Source organism: Mobula birostris, chromosome 7 (genome assembly GCF_030028105.1).
Source record: "Mobula birostris isolate sMobBir1 chromosome 7, sMobBir1.hap1, whole genome shotgun sequence".
In the NCBI taxonomy this organism is placed as follows: Eukaryota; Metazoa; Chordata; class Chondrichthyes; order Myliobatiformes; family Myliobatidae; genus Mobula; species Mobula birostris.
In genome coordinates this window covers 48,205,722-48,230,934 of record NC_092376.1, presented here as the reverse complement: position 1 = coordinate 48,230,934, position 25,213 = coordinate 48,205,722, and the positions used below count along the sequence as shown (strand labels likewise).

The 25,213-nt window shown below is 41.2% G+C and overlaps 1 protein-coding gene across 2 annotated transcripts in view; it reads right to left on the bottom strand.

The window, feature by feature from the left end:
* Positions 1-25,213, bottom strand: part of LOC140200175 (rho GTPase-activating protein 20-like) — a 409,640-nt gene that overhangs the window by 321,070 nt on the left and 63,357 nt on the right. For both annotated transcript variants that reach the window (XM_072263090.1, XM_072263091.1), the window contains exons 9-10: positions 15,578-15,766; positions 28-206 (exon numbers count right to left, since the gene is read on the bottom strand). In XM_072263090.1, the coding sequence (XP_072119191.1) occupies positions 28-206; positions 15,578-15,766 (368 nt within the window). The remainder of the gene's footprint in view (positions 1-27; positions 207-15,577; positions 15,767-25,213) is intronic.

The window sequence follows — 25,213 nt, the reverse complement described above, 5'->3', positions numbered from 1 at the left end:
CCCCATTATATAACATTTGTCACTTACCATTATAGGCTTTGGGAAATTGTCATTCTCACAAATGGTTGACAGAGGAAGGCCAAATAGTCCTCTTGGTGTTATGGAAGTATGGGATGTAGGCATGTTTTCTAAATGAATGCCAGAACCACGCTTGAAAGCCCAGTTCATAATTGATCTTTTCCTTTTGCATTGCTTTTGACTTGGATCTATGGAAAGAACAAAAAATAGCAAAAGGTAAACGAATCTTCTTGAAAAGATCATCTGCAAATCATATTTTCACACTTGCTTGTAAAAGTTGCTACGGTTACTTAAAAAATTGCACGATTGTTAACATCTCGATGGCTAGGTGCTACTGTAAGATTTGACAGATGTGCTGTAAAAAAACTACTTTGTTTCATGGTAAGGTGTGGCACATTCAGATGCAGCATCTTCTCTAGAGCTGACCAAAGGTGTTTTTGTCTTTCTTAAATATCTTTTTTACAATCACAAAACAAGGCTGGACATTAAGTAGTTCAAATATTGCAGACCTACCCTTGTTGCTTGTTGGCGGAAGAGCTGGAGGAGCTGGTCTTGGTGCAGGCCATGTTGCTGCTTGCTCCAGAGTCAGTGTGTGAAGGCAGTCTGCAGTTTAACAGCAAGTGATTGTCTTGGACATTTCTGTTGCCATCACAAGACCCTGTTTGACATTGGTAATGTAAAATACTGCAAGTCCAGTTCATTGATTTATTAGTGAGACCAATGGTGGGGGAGTAGAGTGGCCTCGGATGTACCAAGGACTTGGCCTCATGCCACGGGCTTGCCTGTTACAGCAGCCCAGGAGGGGAGATGCCAGAGGTGGTGTGATGCAGCATCTACGGTGGACTGGGGGCAAGCCCTTCATATTAGTGCTGTCCTCCAGTGTTCACAAACTGGATTGCATGCATGCGTGCCTGTGGATTGCTGAGAACTGCTTATTCTTTCCGGCAACACCCACGCACCATCAATTTACAGGGCATGTCACTCAGGGACTTGGGCTATATTTGTTTTTGTGTGACTATATGTTTACTTCTATCTTATAAGTACTATATGTGCTTTATACTGTGTATGACTGTTGGTACTGTGTTTTGTACCTTGGCTCTGGAGGAACAATGTTTCGTTGGCTGTGTTCATGGGTATTCATCTATGATTGAATCATAATTAAACTTGAACTTGAAATTAAATCATGATTTCACTAATTAAGTGACAAATTTCACAAATAACAAGAACAGTTATTAAGCAATACAGTTGCATTTGAGTGTCATGTAATCAAACATTTTTTTTAAATCTAGAATCATAATCCTGAAAGGGTAAGTCATGTATATTTAAAAGCCTAACATAAGTAAGTCCCTGGTGAATGAAAATAATGCACATCAAATATTAAAACGTACTGTTTACAACCCTGCTTTTTAATCTCTTCATCAGAGCATCGCTTTGAAATGTTGAAACAGACTGGTTATACATTTTGTATCAGTACTGTCATTGCTGCATTAAAACTATATGGTATAACAAAGGTAAGGAGTAACTATGATGATGATAATGGTATACGACAATGATGTAGAGGACATGGGTTTAGGGTGAGGGAGGAAAAGTTTAAAGGGAACATTGGGGGGGCTTCTTCACACAGAGGGTGGTGGGAGTGTGGAATGAGCTGCCAGACGAGGTGGTAAATGCGGGTTCTTTTTCAACATTTAAGAACAAATTGGACAGATACATGAATGGGAGGTGTATGGAGGGATATGGTCCGTGTGCAGGTCAGTGGGACTAGGCAGAAAATGGTTCGGCACAGCCAAGAAGGGCCAAAAGGCCTGTTTCTGTGCTGTAGTTTCTATGGTTTCTATGGTTACAAGGAAGTTATCTCACACTGCTTGAGCTTTACGTCTGCAGAGTGCCTATAATGGGAAAAGTACTTCCAGATAGTTGTGTTGCCTCATGACCTTAGTAATGTGAGAACTTTTCCTATCTGTCAGCATTCCAGTCAAATCAATACCTGGATCAAATTGACCAAATTGGCAACAGTCCAATACATAGATAAATTGTAATCTGGGTGCCATTTTTCTGTGGCTTTGCATTAGAAAACTGCATTAAGTCTCCATTCATATGGAGCAGTTCAAATCCACCTCTAAGATCAAGTTACAAACCACATAATCATTTTTAAAATATCAGCAACACATTGTTATTAATCTATTTGGAAAAAAATCAAAAAATGAATTTGAACATCCAAGTTGCTGCTGTCTGGAAAACGGATGACCTCATCAAACATGACAGATCCATTTCTGGAGCATAACACAAAATGAACTTCAACAGATTTGCAAAAAGTTCCATCATCTGTGAATTTTTAAACATTTACTTTCTAAACATTTCTGTACATTCTCCAAAGCTCAGAAGGGAATCCAGGAACTGATAATCCCATGTATTTTTCATTTCATATTTCCACACTTCAAAAGGCATACTTAGCTGCATGCTTTGGGGAATATCTATCAGCTCCAGGCTGTTGAAGGATAATTCCAGCACGACCATTCCCAATGGTAGATTTGTAAAGGAGTGGCAGTACTGAATACTGAAAGGGAGGCTGACAGGCAGTAAGGGAAGCTTCAGAGTGCATCAAGCTCCAGAACTGCAATGGAAAATAGTGGGAGTGAACAATTCCCTTAGACTGCAGCCAAAGCCAAGATCATAGCTCTGTGGATGTGTTATTATGTGTGCATAATAAAGTTCCCAGTGGACAATGCCAGGAGCTCACCCGGAACTGGAAGCTACAACAGTGACCAGTTCAGTGATGAAATGTTCTAACGTAAACCCACACCAAGTTTGTCTTTACTCAGAACAAACATAATCAGAAGATGGCGTGAGGTCCAAGCACAGAGAGTAAATGAATATCATGCGTGACTGAGAAAGTAACTATGTGAGTATGAAAGGTGCTAGCAGCAAGTGAGGTTGGACCCTAGTTACGATGGAAAGAAGGTGGCCAGTGAGGTGAGAGAGCATGTCGTTCCGGAAGTTCAGCAGTCACCAGATTCACCAAGAGAGATTCAGGTTCGAGGCTGAGAGTTCCTGTCATGGATAAGCTAAGTACTCCCGCACCTATGCAGTTTACCCACAATCTAAATGATAACTGAAAATGCTTCAAACAGCGATTCAATGTACATTTAGCTGCTAGTGCAGCAGGAAGGACAGATGAAAAATTGAAAGTGTCTATTTTTCTTTGGACATCTGTAACAGCCTTCAAATTGATGAGGCAGATTTTACGTTGGTCTCTCTAATGACAAAATTTGAGGAGTAATTTGTCCCAAGTAAAAACATCACATTTCAGAGATACAAGTTTATTTCCTGTGACCAGAAACAAGGTATTAGCTTCGACAAATACTTAGCTGAGCTTCACACACTGTGAATTAGGAGATTTGAGAAACTCACCAATTAGAGACAGAATAGTTTGCCGAATTCCAGATAATGGGCTCAGAGAAAGACTGCTGCATGAAAAAAATTTGATGCTAGAAAAGATTGGACAGGGCAGCAGAGACCACATGAGCACAAGCTAAGGAGCTGCACAGGGCAGACACAACAGTGCATGCTGTGAAAACAGGGGAGTAGAGCACAAAGTATTTCCCAAAGCAACACTGAAGCAAGCAGGAAGGCTCAAGCAGTAAGTGCAGCAAATGTGGAGGGAGTCACATTCCAAAGACGTGTCTTGCTTATGAAAAGTGCTGCAACAATTGTGGGAAGAAGAATCATTTTGCAAAGTGCTGCAAAGCTGGGGCTACCAAGAGAAAGGTGCAGATGGTTGTTGAGGAAATGGAGGAAGTCTTTGTGGATTCTCTACAGACTGCCGGTTGCTGGTCAAACAGAATGGACTGTCTCAGTGACTGTGAATGAGACAGTAATTCCATTCAAGCTTGACACCGGAGCCCAGATGAATCTGTTATCCATGGATGATTACAAGACTCTCACAGTAAAGAGTAAGGTTTACCCAGTGAAGTTAAAAGTGTTTGGCTACACTGGAGAGAACGTTCCAGTAAAAGGGAGATGTATAGTGACCTTCAAGCACAAGGGGTAGCTTCTAAAGGCACAGTTGCTGATGGTGGAAACAGAGTACAGCCAGTATTAGGTCTGAGAGCATGTGAAAAGCTCAACCTGGTGAAAAGAGTTTTTTGTAGTGGCTTCACAGACCAAAGATGGCCAAACAACACTCATGGAAGGGTACGCAGATGTCTTTGAGGGCTCAAATGCTTACCTGGTGTACACAAAATCCATGAAGATGAGACAGTGACTCCTGTTGTCCATGCATGCGGTAAAGTTCCATTTGCATTTGGGCAAACTTAAACAAAAACTGTCACGCAAGGAATGGATGAATGTCATGCAGAAAACTGAAGAAGCAGCAGATTGCTCACTGGTCAATGTGCACAAGAAAATTGGAACATTTCAGATACACCTGGACCCAAGAGATCCTAATAGAGCCATCTGGAGAGCATTTTAAATTGCCAGCATGGGAGAAAAACATGTCCCAGTTTGCAGGTGCCAAGTGGTTTAGCAAGCTCGATGCATCATCTGGGCTTTGGCAAGTTTGAGACTGTGTACTTGTAATAGACCATAGGGAAAATATCACTCTCTTCAGCTACATACGGGATTCTGTTCAGGATGCTACCATAAAACTATCTACATGATCTTTGAGGGCATACCTTGTGTCAAGACTGGGGGTCCACCAAGGATAAGCATGATACACAACTCAGACAAGTGCTTGATGTGACACAGAATGTCAATTTGAATTTAAATGAAGAGGAATATCAGTTTGGCGTTAAGACACTGAACTTCGCAGGAGATGTCATATCTGAAGAGGGAGTGAAGCCTGACCCAGGAAAGAGGTCAGCCATTGAAAACATAGGGAGGCCCTATGAGTTATACAGCTCTCGTTACGTGCACGTGCAGTTCAACTCTTTGAGTGATTATGCAGAAAGTTTGAAGATAATAAGTCATATCCTTCTACCTTAGGCCACGAACTTATCAATCACCACTGCAGTGGACCACTTTCTGGAGGTCCAAGACACCGACTTCTACGAAGAAGGGATCTGTATGCTCCACGACCGCTGGACTGAGTGTGTAAGTGTAGGAGGGGACTATGTTGAAAAATAAATGTGCTAGGTTTTCTAAAATTGACTCCTTCTACCTTAGGCCACGAACTTATCAATTACCCCTCGTATGATCTACACTCCTAGAAAATATATGTTTGCTATTGATATGTTGTCAAGCAGTCAACAAGAAAGAAATGAGTGACTAGGAGATTAATGCTGATTAAAGGCCTATGTGAACGTGATTGTCCCCACCCCTTCCAGTATCTCCTGATAGAACAGAGAAGATTATGAAAGCAACAGGGACAGATGAAATTATGAAAGAACTCAAAAATACAATATGGAAAGGATGGCTAGCAGCTAAGAATGACTGTCCAATGTGTGCTTGGGGTTACTGGGCGTGCAGAGCTGAACTGTCAGCAGTAGAAGATATGGTCTTCAAAAGGAACAGGTTTGTGATTCTGGTGTTGCTACGCAAGGAAATGCTCCAGAAGATACATGAAGGGCATCCTGGTGAGGAAAAATGTAAACAGAGACCTGTGATTTATGTACTGGCCAAGAATGAACCAAGACATCAGCCAGACCACTGCTTCATGTGAAACATGCCTTACCAACATACCAAAGCAGCAAGCAGAACCACTTACACCACGCCCTGTACCAGACAGGCTGGAATTCAAAGTTGGAGTGGATCTGTTTGATTGCAATGGGAAAAGTCATATTGTTGTAACAGACTACTTCCCCAATTAACCAGAGGTTGCAACACTGCAATCAACATCCAGCAAAGCGATAATCAACTTCCTGAAATCTGTGTTTGTGAGGCATGGAGTTCCATGTGAAGTGGAATCAGACAATGGTCCACAATCCTCAAGATGTGAATTTGAGTCCTTTGCCAATGATTGGAGGGTTTCAACATCAAGCCCATATCAACCAAAATCTAACAACCTAGCAAAAGTTCCAGTCAAGGTAGTGAAGGGCCTCATGAAGAAAGTTCAAGATGGACGAGAGGATTTCCACAAAATGCTAATGATTTACAGAAGTGTACCACTCCAGAATGGCCCTTCACCAGCTCAAGCGCTGATGGGTTGATGCATACGTACTAAACTTCCAATGCACGAAAACCTGTTGCCACCTAAAGGAGCATAGAAGGTCAAATTGGCTAAAATGGAAAAAAAACCAGGAACGGTATCACGACAAGACTGCAGAAAGCCTACCAGTCCCGAAGCCTGGAGATCCAGTATGAATCCAAGATCACAATTCAGGCACATGGTCCATGCAAAGATATGTGCAAGAAGTAGTAGCACCGCATTCCTACCAGATCCAGATGGAGCAAGGGACACCTCTGAGAAGGAACTGCATGGATCTATGACCACAAGCTCCAACCCATAGCTGTGATGCGCCATCTGTCAGTACACCAAAGGGGCCAGCGTATGTGAAAAAAGAACACGTTGATCAGAGTTCTCAGAGAGACACAAATAATAACACATCAAATGAAAGCAATACATCTATGGAAACAAATAGCAGTCAAAAAAGAACCATTAAACCACCTCAGAGACTGATTGAAAGTGGCTAAATGGATAAGGGACTGTGGTTGCTCTTTACAATTGAGGTTAAAATGTTGAACATTTGAAATTTTGAATCAAAGAAAAGAGACTGGTTATGCAATGTAGATATCTTTGTTGGAAAGGATCATTGTCCCTTGCAGGTTTATGAGGACATAGTATTGTGTTCGTTTTTCTTTAAAGGGGGAAGATGTGTTATTATGTGTGCATAATAAAGAACTTCAGTTTCCAGGGGGCAATGCAAGTGGTTCATCTGGAACCGGAAACAACGAGGGCGATCTGACAGGATTGAGCAGCAGTTCAGCAATAAAAAGTTCTAAGTAAACCCACACCAAGTTTGTCTCTATTAAGATCAAACTTAACAGTGGATGGCTCATCTGCACAAGGAGAAAGGAGCAAGAGTCCATGGCTAAGAAGTTTTAGGAGACTCAACATTGAGAAAAATAGACAGGTACTCAGCAGCCTTGGACTTAAATACAGCATGTTGTACTGCTTCCCAGGTGCTAAAGTCAGAGGTGTCATAGATGCTTGCAGGGAACTTAAAGGGGAAGGATAAATAGTCAGAGGTCGTGGTTCACATTGGTATTAAGAGGCGAGGTCCTATTACCAGGATTTTCCAAAGGTCCTTTGTTCTACCATAGCCTCCAGTGTGTCCAGTTTGACTCCTATAACAGAGGCAGCCTTTATTATCAGTTTATTGAGCCTGTGATAGGGTAATATCAGTGCCTATGATAGGATAAACTGGAGTGAGAGTGGGGAATAAGCTGTAAACAACTCAGCAGGCCAGGCAGCATCTATGGAAAAGATTTATTAGATAATGTTTTGGGCCCAGACCCTTCATCAGGTCCTGAAGAATAGATCCATAGATGCTGCCTGGCCTGCTGAGTTCCTCCAGCATTTTGTGTGTGTTGCTTTGGATTTCCAGCATCTGCAGATTTTCTCTTGTTTCTGATGTGGATGCTAAGCTTGGTTAATGAGTTGCGCAGTGCAGAGCATGGCCTGTGACAAGAGATTTGTCAGTGGTATGCTGGATGATCAGGACATCAATGGATAAGATTACTCATTTGGCTAGAGGAACAGCAGAGTGTGTCACAACCACGGATTCGGCAGTGCAGCAGATTTGGCAGTTGAGCTCGTGAATGTGCACATGTCAGCTAATTATTATTTCATTGTGATAGTATTTAACTCCATTCGTTCCATCATAGTGTTTGTCGAGACTTGAACCCGGGTCAGGACACAGAAACACTTCACTGCCTGCAATCTGCCTTGCCTGAGAAATTGGACTGTTGAGTCAACTGACCCTGAAGACTAGCGGTATTCCTTTTATTCTTAGTTGTTCTTTTCAGCCGCAGTGTAGGCTTCGTTTTCCATTTGAGAATTTTAGTTAATGGCCTTGTTTGGCCTAGCATTTATTGTTCTCTTTCCCTTTAACACTGTTCGCATTAAAGTCTGTGAACTATCGACCTGCTTCAGTGTCTCTCCCTCTGTGCTTGGGCTATATCTGACCAGGTGACAGAGTGAAGCTAATGGAATGGCTGATGATTGAAGCATTACCATTGTATTTTAAGATGATACCAAAGTAAAAGATAGTTTTGAGAGAGAAGACACAAAACAAAGAAGGTCCTTTCTAAGTATAATCTCTCCACAGCTTTATGTCATTTTGATTATATGACATTTGGATGGAGTAAGTAAAATTGAAGGTAGTCTTATTATCCGAAAAGCCAAAAAATTTAAGCTGACATTCAGCACAGTATTGAGGGGCTGTTTTGGATATTCTGGACTGCTTAGTGCTGAAACTAAAAAGTTCCACTTCAGTCTCATCCGACCACAAGACCTTCTTCCACATCTTCACGGTATCTTCAAACTGACATTTTGCAAAGCCTTTATGGCCAAGGAGTTACTTTTTTTTAAGTGGAGGTAGCATCAGGCTGGGGAGATGCTTTTCTGCAGCAGGCACTGGAAACCTGGTCAGGATTGATTAGAAGATGAATGCTGCTAAATACAGAGAGATCAATCCTGGATAAAAGCCTGCTAGACTCTGCCAGAAAGCTTAAACTAGGGAGGAAGTTTGTCTTTCAGCAAGACAATGAGCCAAAGGGCAGTGCCAGAACAACCATGAAGTGGTATCAAATGAAGAAAATTGATTCCTTGAGTGGCCCAGTCAGAGTCCTGACCTTAAGCCAATCAAACATCTCTGGCAAGACCTCAAGATTGCTGTCCGCTGCCACTTCCCAACTAACCTGGCACAGCTAGAGCAAATTTGCAAGAAGGAATGGGCGAATCTTGCTCCATCACGTTGTGCAAAGCCAATAGAGACTTATTCAGAAAGACTACTGGTTGTAATAACTGAGAGAAGTGGTTCAACTAAATACTATACTGAGCAAAGGGGGATAAGTACTTTAGAACCACTAACCTTTCAGTTTTGAATTTTTAATTTTTCATGCTTTACTATTTTCCCAGTTTTTAGGATTCTACTGTGAAAAAAAAGAAGCACATGGTTCACAAGTAGAAATTCCTAGTTAAATTGATCAAAGTTCCTGGGGGTGAATACTTTTTCAAGGCACTGTAGTATAGTCTAACCGGATAGAAATGAAAGATTTTCATTGCATCTTGGTACATGTGTAAATAACACACCAATTACCAAATACCAATGCCTTACAATAAAAACAAGGAGTGCTGGAATTACTAAACAGATCAAGCAGCATCTGTGGATACGGAAAGAGAAACTTGCAGTTCTGATAAGAGGTCATTGATTTGTTTCTCTTCCTTCACAGATGTTGCCTGACTTGCTGAGTATTTCCAGCATCTTCTATTTTATTTCATTCAAAAGCAATTTTCTGCTTTTAGTGAAAACCTTAATACTGATTCAAGCAGGCATCAGAAACTTGGGACACAAGAGAGAATTGCAACACACACACACAAGCTTCTGGAAGAACTCAGCAAGCCAGGCAGCATTTATGGATAGAAATGATCAGTCAATATTTTGGGCCAAGATCCTTCATCAGGACTTCATGCTTTTTACAATATGCTTCATTACAATACACACATACACCGCATGCTTAACATTGTATATTTAACGAGGGTAGTGAGGGCAAAAGTGATGATGATGATTGAAAAAGTTCGCTTTTCTGTGAGCATTCAGTTCTGCAAGCAGGATTAAGGAAAACCCCAAGGCATTCTACAAGTATGTGAAGAGCAAGAGGATAAGATGTGAGAGAATAGGACCGATCAAGTGTGACAGTGGAAAAGTGTGTATGGAACCGGAGGAGATAGCAGAGGTACTTAATGAATACTTTGCTTCAGTATTCACTACGGAAAAGGATCTTGGTGATTGTAGGGATGATTTAGAGTGGGCTGAAAATCTTGAGCATATAGACATTAAGAAAGAGGATGTACTGGAGCTTTTTGAAAGCATCAAGTTGGATAAGTCACCGGGACCGGATGAGATATATCCTAGGCTACTGTGGGAGGTGAGGGAGGAGATTGCTCAGCCTCTGGCAATGATCTTTGCAACATCAATGGGGACGAGAGAAGTTCCGGAGGATTGGAGGGTTGCAGATGTTGTTCCCTTATTCATGAAAGGGTGTAGAGATATCCCAGGAAATTATAGACCACTGAGTCTTACTTCAGTGGTTGGTAAGTTGATGGAGGAGATTCTGAGAGGCAGGATTTATGAACATTTGGAGAGCCATAATATGATTAGGAATAGTCAGCATGGTTTTGTCAAAAGCAGGTCGTGCCTTACAAGCCTGATTGAATTTTTTGAGAATGTGACTGAACATATTGATGAAGGTAGAGCAGTAGATGTAGTGTATATGGATTTCAGCAAGGCATTTGATAAGGTACCCCTTACAAGGCTTATTGAGAAATTAAGGAGATGTGGGATCTAAGGGGACATTGCTTTGTGGATCCAGAACTGGCTTGCCCACAGAAGGCAAAGAGTGGTTGTAGACGGGTCATATTCTGCACGGATGTTGGTGACCAGTGGTATGCCTCAGGGATCTGTTCTGGGGACCCTTATTCTTCGTGATTTTTATAAATAACCTGGATGAGGAAGTGAAGGGATGAGTTAGTAAGTTTGCTGATGACACAAGGGTTGGGGGTGTAGTGGTTAGTCTGGAGGGTTGTCAGAAGTTGCGGCAGGACATCGATAGGTTGCAAAACTGGAATAAGAAGTGGCAGATGGAGTTCAACACAGATAAGCATGAGGTGGTTCATTTTGGTAGGTCAAATATGATGGCAGAATACAGTATCAATGGTAACACTCTTGGCAGTGTGGAGGATCAGAGGGATCTTAGGGTCCAAGTGCATAGGATGCTCAAAGCAGCTGCGCAGGTTGACTCTGTGTGTTAAGAAAGCACAGTGCATTGCCCTTCATCAACCATGGGATTGAGTTCAAGAGCCGAGAGGTAATGTTACAGCTGCATAGGACCCTGGTCAGACCCCACTTAGAATACTGTGCTCAGATCTGGTCACCTCACTACAGAAAGGATGTGGAAACTATAGAAAGGGTGCAGAGTAGATTTACAAGGATGTTGCCTATATTGGGGAGCATGCCTTATGAGAAAAGGTTGAGTGAATTTGGCCTTTTCTCCTTGGAGTGGCGGAGAATGAGAGGTGACCTGATAGAGGTGTAAAAGATTATTAGAGGCATTGATCGTATGGATAGACAGAGGCTTTTCCCAGGGCTGAAATGGCTAATGCAAGAGGGCATGGGTTTAAGATGCTTGGAAGTAGGTACAGAGGAGATGTCAGGGGTAAGTTTTTTATGCAGAGTGCGTGGAATGGGCTGCTGGTGACAGTGGTGGAGGCAGATACGATAGGGTCTATTAAGAGACTCCCGGATAGGTACATGGAGCTTAGAAAAATTGAGGGCTATAGGTAAGGCTAGGTAATTTCTAAAGAAAGTACATATTCGGCACAGCATTTTGGGCCGAAGGACCTGTATTGTGCTGTAGGTTTTCTGTGTTCCTATGTTTCTAATTCACTGCACTTCTGTTACCATATTTTAAGCAAAATGCTTCAAAAATTCATATATGGATATTCTGACTCTTTTTCCTCACTAAAGCTATTACTTCCTGCTCAACCCTTCCCAAATCAACCTTATCACCACCACCACCTTCATTCTTCCTGCCCATCAGGAGTGCTGTCAGTTCAGGACTATTCAGGACATTTACAAAGACAGGTGTGTAGAAAGCGCCCAAAGGATCATTGGGGGCCCGAGTCACCCCAACCACAAACAGTTCCAGCTGCTACCATCCCAGAAACGGTACCGCAGCATAAAAGCCAGTTCTAACAGGCTCCGGGACAGCTTCTTCCAGCAGGTCTCCTACTGTTTAACTCATGCTGACACAACTGTATTTCTATGTTATATTGACTATCCCGTTGTATATTCTATTTATTATAAATTACTATAAATTGAACATTGCACATTTAGAAGGGGATGTAACATTAAGATTTTTACTCCTCATGTATATGAAGGATGTAAGTAATAAAGTCAATTCAATTCAATTCCAGACATGTCAACACCATAGAACCACAGTCTTTCACTCATGAACACATCTACACCAGAGAAATAAATAAAGACAGCTTAAGTTCAAGCAAATACACCATTTATTTTAATAGTCACTGTGGGGAGATACATTTACACTACAACTAATTTTCTATTGCTTTTAAAGCTGGATAATTTACCACGAGCTGCAGTCATGGTTTACGATCCAAAGAAATTTCAGAAGATGGTATTTTATTTTTCTGGGTGTTTAAAACTGACTTTCAGTGAGGTTCATTTCCTGCTTGGCAGAAAGTTACTGCTGAATTTTCCATAATTCATTAATTGGCAGGAATTTACAAGCAAATTCCTGGTTTCAGAGATATAATGTTTCTCGTCTGATCACAGGTACTGATGATTTGAAAAGCTCTTCTTTGGGGGAGAACATTCCCTGACTGGTTTCTTTATTGCCATTAAAATTAAGATTTTTGGAATAATTTCTCTATTTTGATGATTGACCTTAGTATCCCAACATAATGCTCACAGTGCATGCGTATGACTATGAAACAAATCGTATTGGAAACGCATCCAATGGTCTACATGGAGGAGAATACAGTACGGAGTTTGCCAATTTTGCACCAGAGCTCCCATTTCAGACCTTAAGACTCCAGCAACATAACTGAATAACAGGAGGCAGTGGCAAGAACACACTATCTACATGATATAAAGGAACCTGGGGACAATTATGAGTCAGATTTTACAGGAAAACAGTTGCGGTTCTGATCATAATTGCTGGGATATCTGTGATTCCTACACAGGTGCACTCAAATGCAGAAGTCCTGAACTTGCCGCTCACTTTCGTTGCAATTTCCCGTCTGCAATTTGATGCTGGTCTTATGAAGAACAGCAGTCGGTCATAAAGTTACTTCTTTTCCCCCAACACTTAGGCTTGGCTAATCCATTCAAATTACCAACAGCAACTTCAAGATTCGACGAAAGGAAATGCTTTTTAGATGCCTTTAATTGAGGATAAGTGATTGTGTATTTCCAAACTTTTTCATTGTGTTTTAATAGTCGTGACATGTTTTGAATGCCTCTCAATGTTAAAAGTACTCGGAAATCCATCAGGTGTTAAATCACAGTGGACTCCACAAGCACGTACCTGGCACTGACCACTATTTCTGCAGTTCAAACGCTTAGTTCCAAGGTTTCTGTTGCACAAAACTCTTTAATAAACTAATGCCAGATTTCTTCATTCTTTTTGCCAGAAAAAGAAACTTGCTTATGGGTCTATCTAGGCATGACAATTTCACCCTTCAACCTTCTTCTATCTACAGCCTGCTCCTACAAAATCCTCATCTGAATTGTCTCTATTAAGATCATTTTGCTTTCTATCAAGCTATATTTTACCTTATCCAAGGACAAACCATTTATTCTCAGTGTCTCGTCACAAACACCATCTCCTAAATTCTGAGCAGATCTCTGTGAATATCTTTATCTTTACGATTGTGCTCTTTCTATGTATTAGTTATGAAGGAAAAAATCATGTAATCTCTAGTTATGTCTGAGTATATCTTCAATGGTTTCACCACCCTCTGGCTATTCCTTTATTAATGCCCAGCAGCAACTTTTTTCATGAGTGTAAGGGCCTGCAGATGTACCTAGTTAGACCTTGTTTCGTAGTTAAACTCCATCGTTGTAGATAGTGTAGAGCATTGTCGAAGATTGCAGAGAAACATTGATAGGTTGCAGAAGTGGGCTGAGAAGTGTGAGGTGGTACACTTTGGAAGGACAAACTCCAAGGCAGAGTACAAAGTAAATCTCAGCCCACTTCTGCAACCTAAACAAACTCCAAGGCAGAGTACAAAGTAAATCTCAACCTACTTCTGCAAAGTAAATGGCAGGATACTTGGTAGTGTGGAGGAGCAGAGGGATCTGGGGGTACATGTCCACAGATCCCTGAAAGTTGACTCACAGGTAGATAGGGTAGTTAAGAAAGCTTATGGGGTGTTAGCTTTCATAAGTCGTGGGATAGAGTTTAAGAGTCGTGAGGTAATGATGCAGCTCTATAATACTCTGGTTAGGCCACACTTGGAGTACTGTGCCCAGTTCTGGTCGCCTCACTATAGGAAGGATGTGGAAGCATTGGAAAGGGTACAAAAGAGATTTACTAGGATGCTGCCTGGTTTAGAGAGCATGGATTATGATCAGAGATTAAGGGAGCTAGGGCTTTAATCTTTGGAGAGAAGGAGGATGAGAGGAGACATGATGGGGGTATACAAGATATTAAGAGGAATAGATAGAGCGGATAGCCGGCGCCTCTTCTCCAGGACACCACTGCTCAATACAAGGGGACGTGGCTTTGAGGTAAGGGGTGGGAAGTTCAAGGGGGATATTAGAGGAAGGTTTTTTACTCAGAGAGTGGTTGGTGTGTGGAATACACTACCCGAGTCAGTGGTGGAGGCAGATACACTAGTGAAATTTAAGAGACTACTAGACAGGTATATGGAGGAATTTAAGGTGGGGGGTTATATGGGAGGCAGGGTTTGAGGGTTGGCACAACAATGTGGGCCGAAGGGCTTGTACTATGCTGTACTATTCTATGTTCTATGTTCTATATGTTCCTTCCAACTTAAGAGGAAAGTCAGAAGAGAAAATGGAGCTTAAATAGGCAGCAGGGAATGCCAGTGAGTGCCATGCAATCTGTATGTCTGCGTTTGAGCTGTGAGAATGCTGACAGTATGTGAGTATGTAGTAGAGCAGATGACTGTTGGGTATAAGCCTTCATTGAAGAGGATTGTTGGTGACTGAAAGATGCAGTGATAATGATTTGAGCAGTATCAGGAAAGTAGGGTGTGGAAAATGAAGATGCATGCACTTACCTTGACTGCTTATGTAAGATCATTGATTTTCTTGTATTGGATCTTGGGATTGATCTCCGGATCTGCCTGTTCCCATTGCCGCAATGATACCCTGGCCCATTCTAAATTCAGATCTTGTTGTCCTCTTTCAACTCATTCTCCAGGGCCTCCAGCACAAGATTCAAAGGGCTTTGGAGAACACACACTCCAATGGACCCAGGAGCTTTGACTAAAGGGCCTATTCAGATCTCAACACCCACCACCACCAAACTGTAATATGTACAAGCTAACTATAACTTAAGCTATGTACTCATGATGTTGAACCCCTGCTGATGTATGAACCAATGAACAGAGGAACTAATTTAGGGTGCATAATACTGAAAACATGGAATTAAATATGCACTCGTATTTAACGTGTTAACTGAATTCTAATCATTAACTGCAGAAAACAGACCATTTTTGGGATGCCCCAACCAGCTGTAGAAAATTAACATATTTCTATTAATATCCATTTTGAGCTCAGTCTTACCACCCAATGCAAATAATAAACACGTAACCGCATATTGATTTGTTTAACGACCAAGTACTAACCAGCCATGTGCTGGCATGATGCCAGGTGACTTGGCTTTAAGATGAATTGGCACTGCATCTCCACAGGCAGCTGTTCGATAATGAAAGGCCCCTGGAAATCTAGAGGGTAGATTGCGTCCTTGGACCCTTGCGTCTGTCCAGTGGCACCTTGAATGTGACTCATTTTAATGCTGAAAGGATATTCATGTCCTGTTGGAAAATAAAGGCACAAGTAACTATCAGTTCCATTCTATATCCATTTTAGACTTTTAATTCCAGTTATGTTTTGTGTATGATGACAGTGTGTGAAATTGTTTGAAGTGTCAGTGCCACGTAATATCTCATTTTTCAAACTACAACACTGTTGTACTTTGCCACACATTTTAGATAGAATTAGGAAGTGTTGTTAAGGAAAACAATATGTTAAATTGAAGGTGAAAGTATCAGTTTTTATCACTTGAACAGTACCAGTACAATGGTCAGAAAATTGGTATAACCTCACAGTCTTTTGATTCCTATTGTTCTACAAAGAAAATCCATCAACAGGTTCAGATTTTGTTTAAGATTGCTTTCTCTGAAACATTAATATTAAGATCTATTTAACTGCTAGAAATGTCTTAATAAATAAATTAACTAGCTTCTTCCCAGCAGCATTAGGCGTGAACTCATAGTAGAGGCCAAGGTGACCCAAAGCAAATTCTGTTGAGAGATTTATTAAGAAACATCTACTGGTACCACTTCTGATTTAAGATTGTTTAATGTCATTTTCAGTGCACAAGTGTAAAGGAGAATAAATTAATTGTTACTCTGGATCTGATGCAGCACAAGAAAAATCACTTCAAGATAAAGAACACAATAATAAAAAAAACAGTAAGTATAAATACATAAGGTAATTTATATACATAGGTTGGATAAAATGACGCTAGGCACAGGAGTGCCTGTGTGTAAGGTGACTCTGACAGGAAATGATAAATTAGTGGTGCTGGGTGGTGTGGAGGAGTGGGTTAGTGGGTTGAGGTGTTGATCAGCTTTACTGCTCAGGGAAAGTAACTGTTTTTGAGTCTGGTGGTCCTGGCGTGGATGCTGTATATCCTTCTTCCTGATGGGGGTGAGCAGTGTGGATTCAAAGTTCAAAGTTCGAAGTATATTTATTATCAAAGTATATATATGTCACCACTTAAAACCCCAAGATTCATTTTCTTGCAGGCATTCACAGTACATGCACAAAGAAAGATAAAATAATGATAATAAATAAACAATAAATATTGAGAACATGAGATGAAGAATCCTTGAAAGTGAGTCCAAGGTTGTGGGAACAGTTAAGAGTTGGGGTGAATGAAGTTGAATGAAGTTATCCCCACTGGTTCAGAAGTCTGATGGTTGAGGAGTAATAACTGGATCTGGTAGTGTGAGTCCTAAGGCTCTTGTACATCCTTCCTGATGGCAGCAGTGAGAAGAGAACCTGACCTGGATGGTGGGGGTCCTTGATGATGGATGCTGCTTTCCTGCGATAATGCTCCATGTAGATCTGCTCAATAGTGGGGAGGGTTTTACGTGTGATGGACTGGCTGTTTCCACTATTTTTTGTAGGCTTTTCCATTTAAGGGCATTGGTGTTTCCATCCCAGTCTATGATGCAACCAGTCAATATACTCTCCACTGCACATCTATAAAAGTTTGTCAAAGTTTTAGATGGCATGCCAGGTCCTCACAAACTTCTAAGAAAGTAGAGGTGCCGCCATGCTTTCTTTGTAATGACGTTTGTGGGACCCAGGACAGAACCTCTGAAATGATACCATTGAGGAATTTAAAGTTGTTGATCCTCTCCACCTCTGATCCCCCATTGAGGACTGGCTTATTGACCTCCAGTTTCCTCTTCCTATAGTCAATAATCAAAGATTCAAAATACATTTATTATCAAAGCATGTATACAGAATACATCTGAGACTCGTCCTCCCTCTGGCAGCCAGGAAACAAAGAAATACCATGGAACCCATTTAAGAAAACATCCAACCCTAACGTGGAAAGAACAACTAATTGCGTGAAAAATGAACAAATTGTACCAATGGCAAAAAATGTGCCAACAGCAAAAGGGTGAGCAAACCACAAAGGATATCGAACACCAAACACAGTTCAGTAGTATTCAGTGTAGCTCAGTTCAGTGCTGCACTGCTAGCCCACTACAGGCCACAGAGCCTTTCTTTGCCGAAGTGCCGCAGTACACACCGATCAAACAGAAAAAATAAGAGTAACCAGAATCCATGCAACATGAACCCCAAAATTCTCCAAAACAAGTCCACAGCTTTGCCAATCAATCTTTGCAATGTGGATCCCAAGTCTCCTGCACTTTCCTCCAACACAGCTAGTGAGAGGGAGAGGACCAGTCAAACATGGGCAAATGGTGCCGAACACCCGCCCGTCTTCTGCTCTCATCCTTGTTGACTTCAACCAACACCTCAATCAGAGAGAAGCGATGGAGCTGATCATGAGCTCGCACCCCGTCTCCAGGCCTCCAGGGCTCCAGGCCAAACACTCCGCTCCAAACCTCACCAAACTCCACTGGAGACAGCAAAGTGCAGATTGCTCAGTCAGCCCAAAAACACATCTTCAAAGTGTAAATCACTGGTTCCAATTGCATGCAGCTTAGAAGCAGAATCCCATTTGAAAGCAGAAGAAAGCGACCTGTCTGAAGGACGCTGCTGTTGGTCACTAGCACCATCTTGATCAACTCCTTTGTCTTGCTGACATTGAGTGAGAGGTTGTTTTTGTGGCTTCTTTCAGTCACATTTTCAGTCTCCCTCCTCAGGCAAGAATTGATATGCTTCATCTCCAACCTCTCAAAGCATTTCATCACAGCGGATGTAAGTCATTGAGGCAGGCTGCCATCTTCTTCTTGGGCACCAGTATAATTGATGCCTGCTTGAAGCAGTTAGGTACCTCAGACTGACAAAGCAAGATGTTAAAGATATCAGTGAACACTCCAGCCAGTTAATCAGCACAGGTCTTCATTATGAGGCCAGGTACACGGTCAGGATCAAATGCTTTCCATGGGTTCATCTTCCTAAAGGGTGCTCTCATATCAGCCTCAGAGACTGAAACCACAGAGTAAGTGGGATCCTTCATGATGTTACTGGCCCTTTACTGACATCTCTCTGTAATATATGTCCTCGATGGTGTGTAGGCTGGTACCAGTGTTGCTTTGGGCAGTTTTGACTACCTGTTGGACAGCCTTCCTGTCTGCCACCACAGTTTCATACCATTTGAAGAATGTGGCGATGCAGCATGTTAGGATCTCTTTACTGCACATCTGTAGAAGAACATGAGTACAAATGTGCATAGTCCAACTCTCCTCAGCCTCCTTAGAAAGTAGAGGAGTTTCCTGATTGTGTAGAATGTGTTCTGGGACCATGAGAGGTTGTGTAAGATGTGCACTCCCAGGAGTTTGAAACTGCTCACAGTTTCCACTGCTGTGCCACCAATTTAAAGAGGGATGTGAGTGGTGTGAGTTCCCCTGAAGTCGATAACCATCTCCTTTGTTTTGTTGACATTGAGGAAGAGGTTATTTGCCTGGCACCAGGCCTTGGGCATCTCTATCTCCTCTCCGTAGACCATCTCATCATTGTTGGTAATGAGCCACACCACTGTTGTGTCATCAGCAAACTTAAGCATGATATACTTAGGTGTTTAGCCATGCAGTCAGGAGAATACAAAGCAATGGGATCAGCACACAGGTTGGGGGAGGGGGCACCCATGTTGAGCATGATGGGGAGGGAGGAGTGGCTGTGCAGCCTGACTACCTGAAGTTGGCTGGTTAAGAGGTCCAACGCCCAGTTGCACAGTGGTGTATTTAGACCGACAAGTAAGATTTTGTTCGCTAAGGTCTGTAGGACAATAGTGTTGAATGCGAACCGAAATCCAGAAAGAGCTTTCTGACATAAGTGTCCTCGCTTTCCAGGTGTGTCAGGGCCAGGTGCATGACAGGTGCTCTGGCATCTGTTGTAGAGCGGTTCTGTTGGTAGGCATATTGGTGGATGTGCAACGTGACAGGAATGGAGTTTTTGATGTGTGCCATCACCAGCTATTCAAAGCACTTCATGATAATTGGTGTCAGTGGCACCGGACGGTAGTCTGAAGATGTAGAGTTCTGCTGATGGTGGCTGACTTGAGACATGTGGGGACAGCAGCCTGGATGAGTGAAGTGTTGAAGATGTTGGTGAAGACATCGATGATTTGGTGTGCACACATCCTGAGTAATTGGCCTGGGATGTTGTCTAGCCCGGCTGCTGTTACGGACAGTGTCTTGAATCAATTAACTACAACAATAGAAGCATTGAAGAACAATTGAGCTACTGCCATCAGAACCACTTCCTGCAGTCTCAGAGTCAACTCATACAACCACCACAGAGAAAGCTGCAGATCCTGAGGTTGTTTTCGCAGCCATAAGTCTCACCTGCCAAGCACAGTGACTCCCCCTTGTCAGGAAAGATATTATCCCACAGGAGTAAGAAATCCTCCACAGTACATAAAAGCATGCAGGCATGGTTAAGAGGTTCAGTTGTTGTTCAGAACAAGCATCAACATGGAGAAAAAATATGATCTAAGTGACTTTGACCATGGAATGATTGTTGGTGCCAGATGGAGTTGTTTGAATATCTCAGAAAATGTGGTTCTTCCCAGATTTTGATACACAACAGTCTTTCGAGTTTACAGAGAATGGTGCAAAAGAAAACAAAAGATCCAGTGAGTAGGAGTTCTATGGGCAAAAGCAACTTGTTAATGAGAAAGGTCAGAGATAAATGGTTCAAGCTGTTAGAAAGGCAACAATAACTCAAATTTCCTGGTGTGCAGAAGAACAGCTCGGAACACATAACACATCGAACCTTGAAGTGGATGGGTTACAGCAGCAGAAGACCACAAACATACACTCAGTAGCTACTTTACTAGGTATAGGAGGTACCTAATAAAGCGACCACTGAGTGTATAACAATATCACTCAAGGATATCAAACTCAACAGTGATTTGTTTGTTCAATTTAGTAAATGCAAAGGGGAGTGAAGCCCCTAAAATAGACACCAATGAAAATCCTTGCACAGACTCACGTTCAAGATTGGACTTTGGGTTTCAGCTAACTCTTGGGTCCAAAAGTTTAAATTTCGGATATGAATTGCCCAATAGTAAAATCTAAAGTTCGGCATCGCCAAACCACCATCCTTTTGGATTTCTGTAAATATTTCTTACTCAGCCTGGGATCTTAACACTGCCAAATATATGAAGAAATTTTGGAATCAATAATATCAAAAAAGGATTTAGGAATAAAAATTGCTACTACCTGAAATAAATAAAGAAACTTAGGTAGAACTATCATCTTAATAGCATTGATTTGGCCAACTAATGATAAGGACATCGGAGACCATTTAGTTAATAATTGTTTAATATAATCAGTTAAAGGTAAGAAATTAGCCTTGAATAGGTCCTGATGTTTCTTAGTAATTTTAACCCCTAAATACATAAAGTATTCTGTAGCCAATCTAAATGGAAAACTTCTGTAAATTAAAGTTTGCGTATTTAATAGGAATAATTCACGCTTATCAAAATTTAATTTATAACCAGAAAAGCTACTAAATTGAGTAAGTAATGATATTACTGAAGGAAGGGATTTCTGTAGGTTAGAAATATATAATAACAAGTCATCTGCATATAGTGATACCTTATGTTTCATTGCTCCAAATAATGCAAATATATTTGGTGCATCTCGAAAAGCAATTGCATAGAGGACAAAATCCATAAAACCATAAGACATGGGAGCAGAATTAGGCCATTCAGGCCATCGAGTCTGCTCTGCCATTCCATCATGGCTGATCCCGAATCCCACTCAACCCCATATACCTGTCTTCTCGCCATATCCTTTGATGGCCTGACCAACCAGGAAATTATCAACTTCCGCTTTAAATATACCCACGGACTTGGCTTCCACCATAGTCTGTGGCAGAGCATTCCACAGATTCACTACTCTCTAGCTAAAAAAATTCCTCCTTACCTCTGTTCTAAAAGGTCACTCTTCAATTTTGAGGCTGTGCCCACTTGTTTTGGATATCTCCAGCATCCTCTCCCCATCCACCTTATCTAGTCCTTTCAACATTCAGTAGGTTTCAATGAGATCCCTCTGCATTCTTCTAAGTTCCAGTGAGTACAGGCCCAAAGCTGCCAAACGCTCCTCATATGTTAACCCCTTCATTCACGGAATCATCGTTATGAACCTCCTCTGGACTCTTTCCAATGCCAACACATCTTTTCTGAGATATGGGGCCCAAAACTGTTGACAATACTCCAAGTAATCCTAAATTTTATATTTGATTCATCTTCTGGAATATAATTTTTCTCTTACTGCCTTGGCACTGATTATTAAGTTAAGATTTCCAACAGTCATCTTTTGCTTTATCTTGTATCTATCCAGATATAACTCTTCATTAAGATGCAAAACCTACTCCAAAATTCATGTGTCACTTTCCTAATTCTCCTGATTGCAAAAGCTTCTTCAGCAGAACCTTCAGGAACTAATCCCAACCACATTTGCTAAAACCCTGTCATTATTTCACTTAAAAAAAAATCAATGCCCTGTTGCTTGCTTGTTCTTGCCAACAACTTGAGGTCATCCAATACTCTGCTGCCCTAACACACATCAGGGCCCATTCACCCTTAAGCCGTGTGCATGCTCATCTGTGTTGACTCCCACTTATGGCATTGCTCAGTTTAAACATTCTCATCTATGCTTTCAAATTTCTCGATGGTTTTAACCATTCCAATCTCCATACTCTTTAGGGACTCCCTATGCTTGTCCAATTCTATCCCTTAAACAGTGCCTCCTGCTGTGAAGGCTTCACAATCTGGAATTCCCTCATTAAATATTTAACAGTTTTAAGATACTGCGTAAATTGGGTACACAGATAGAGGAGGTTATATGGAATGAGGCTTTGGAGTATGTTAACTCCTGTTCCATCAATGCCAGACATTGTTTAATTTAAAATCGTACATAGACTACACTACTCAAAAGTAAAGATTCATAAAATATTCCCAGGGTGTCCCCAATGTGTGAGAAATGCAAGTCCTCGAAGGCAAATTTGTTACATAGTTATGCTTTATGTCCCAGGATACAAGAGTATTGCAAGCAAATATTTGAGGTCCTATCGAAGATACTAAAGGTTCAGATAATACCAGACACCATTTTAATAATTTTTGGAACTTCTGCAAGGTCAAATAAATTCCAGACTACCCAGCAACAACTCCTGACCTATGGCATACTTAATGGAAAGAAACTCATACTGATGTTCTGGAAAAAGGAGGAAACTCCAACACTCAGACAATGGTTGGCTGCATTAATGGATACTATGCATCTAGAGAGGATAAGATACGTTATCAAGGACAGACTCAAGGAATTTGAAAAAATCTGGCAAGCATTACTGTTGTATTTCGAAGAGACCGACCGCTGAACTAAGTGTGGGGGGTGGTAGGACCTAAACAGCACATACGGGAGGGGCGAGGGGAGGGGAGGGCTGGGAGGGGGAAGGTAGGGTTTCCTTTGCTTTTTTCTTGTTTACTATACATACATTCATTTGATTTTCATTGTGTTGTTATAAGAAAGAAAAGAAAAAAGAAGCATTGTACTTTAGGACATTGTTGGTTGTGGTTAAACTGATATTGTTTCACAATAAAAACATTTGAAAATAAAAAAAAGGTACTGTGTAAAATTTGCTTCCTTGACCAGGGTCTTGGTCCTATTATGTGACTGAGCACAAATGTTTTGTTTGCTAACTCTCCTGTGAAGATTATTGGAACAATTCTGCTGTTTTAAAAATGTTTGTAAATGCATGCTTCATTTTTGTTGTTGTTTTACTGGGATCCTTTTAGGATGTGACTCATTAAATATAGGGTGAATATGGGCATTTAGTTTTTCAGAAGGCTTTTGATAAAATGTTAAACAGGAGGAATGAGATTACATGGAAATGAGGGTAATTTATTTGTATGAATTGAGAACTGGTTAACAATCGGAAAGTAAACAGTGGGAATAAGAGGGCCCTTCTCAGGTTAGCAGGCTGTCGATTTTATGCTGATTAGTATTTTCACCCCATCTATTCACAATCCAAATCATCAATTAACCGAGGGGACTGGTTTCCACCCATACAGCAGATTAACAGGCCACTGTAAATTGCCTCTAGTGCAGTAGAATCTGAGGGGGTGGGAGTTGGTAGGAGTGTAAGAAGAATAAAACAGGATTAGTTTTGGATTTATGTAAATGGACAATTGATGGTATACACAGATTTGGTGGGCTATAGGACCTGCTTCCCTACTGTATGACTTTATATCACTGAAAACTACCAGACAGATGGAACAAGCTATTAGGGAGGTATAATTTTGAATTGAAGTAAATTAATAACTGTTCTGATTGCTGGATTAGGACCCAATTGGCTATTTTATCCAAGTATCTATTTCTCATTCCAAAAGATTTTAATTTGACCTAATTGAGGTTTTTAGATTATGGCTAAATATGAAAGATAGGAACAAGAATAGATCATTAAATTTAATTGATTAGGAGACACGAGGAAATCTGTAGATGCTGGATGCTGGAGATGTGCGCTTTAACACCATATGCCACCATATCCTTGGCCACCATGACACCATAGTGGTTAGCACAACATTATTACAGCTCAGGGCCTTCGGGAGTTTGGAGTTCAATTTAGCACCACCTGTAAGGAGTTTGTACGTGCTCCCTGTGACTGCATAGGTTTCCTTTAGGTGCCCCAGTTTCCTCCCACAGTCCAAAGACACGCCGGTAGGTAGGTAAATTGGTCATTGTAAATTGTTTTGTGATTAGGCTAGTGTTAACTAGGTGGGCTGCTGGGCATTGTGACTCACTGGGCCAGAAAGGCCTGTTCTGTGTTCTATCTCTAAATAAAATAAAATTAAATTAATACCTTGTCGATTAGAATGTTTGCATCTCTGAATACAAATTAACAATAGAACTGACATTAATTGTCCTCTGTTCCCAATTTTATGTGTCTTTTGTATACAGAGATATTGCTAACTTCAACTCTGCATTAAAGTTATCTGGCTCTAATTTTGAGACGATGTCACCTAGTCCAGAAACCTTATAGTTGAGGTCCATTGGAAATGCAGGAAATTGGCATTATATTACATGTGACTTGAGGATATTAGGCGACACTTTTAAACCAGTAAGGACCTTCAATTATTCTTTGGCCCCCCATAACATGTTGGACTTGATTTTAAAGAGGCTACTGGTTCTTTCCCACTGCTAGTTTGGTTTCCATATCAAAAACTCAAACTTAGAGAGGAATGGCCATGGCCAGCATTAAGTAAGTAACATAAATTGGCCAAAAGAAAATTGGCTATGTTTATGAGATTGCATGTTGAGAGCATAAATTTGGAACCAACAGAAAGCTGAAGGCTTTTGGTAACAAATAGATCTCTCCTGCCCATTACAGTTCCTATTTTGTGTGCAATGCATGTTTGAATACCAACAACCAGTGACCACCTTATTAGGTACACCTGCTCGTTAATGCAAATATCTAATCGGCCAATCATGTGGCAGCACCTCATTCCATAAAAGCATGTAGATGTGATGAAGAGGTTTAGTTGTTGTCCA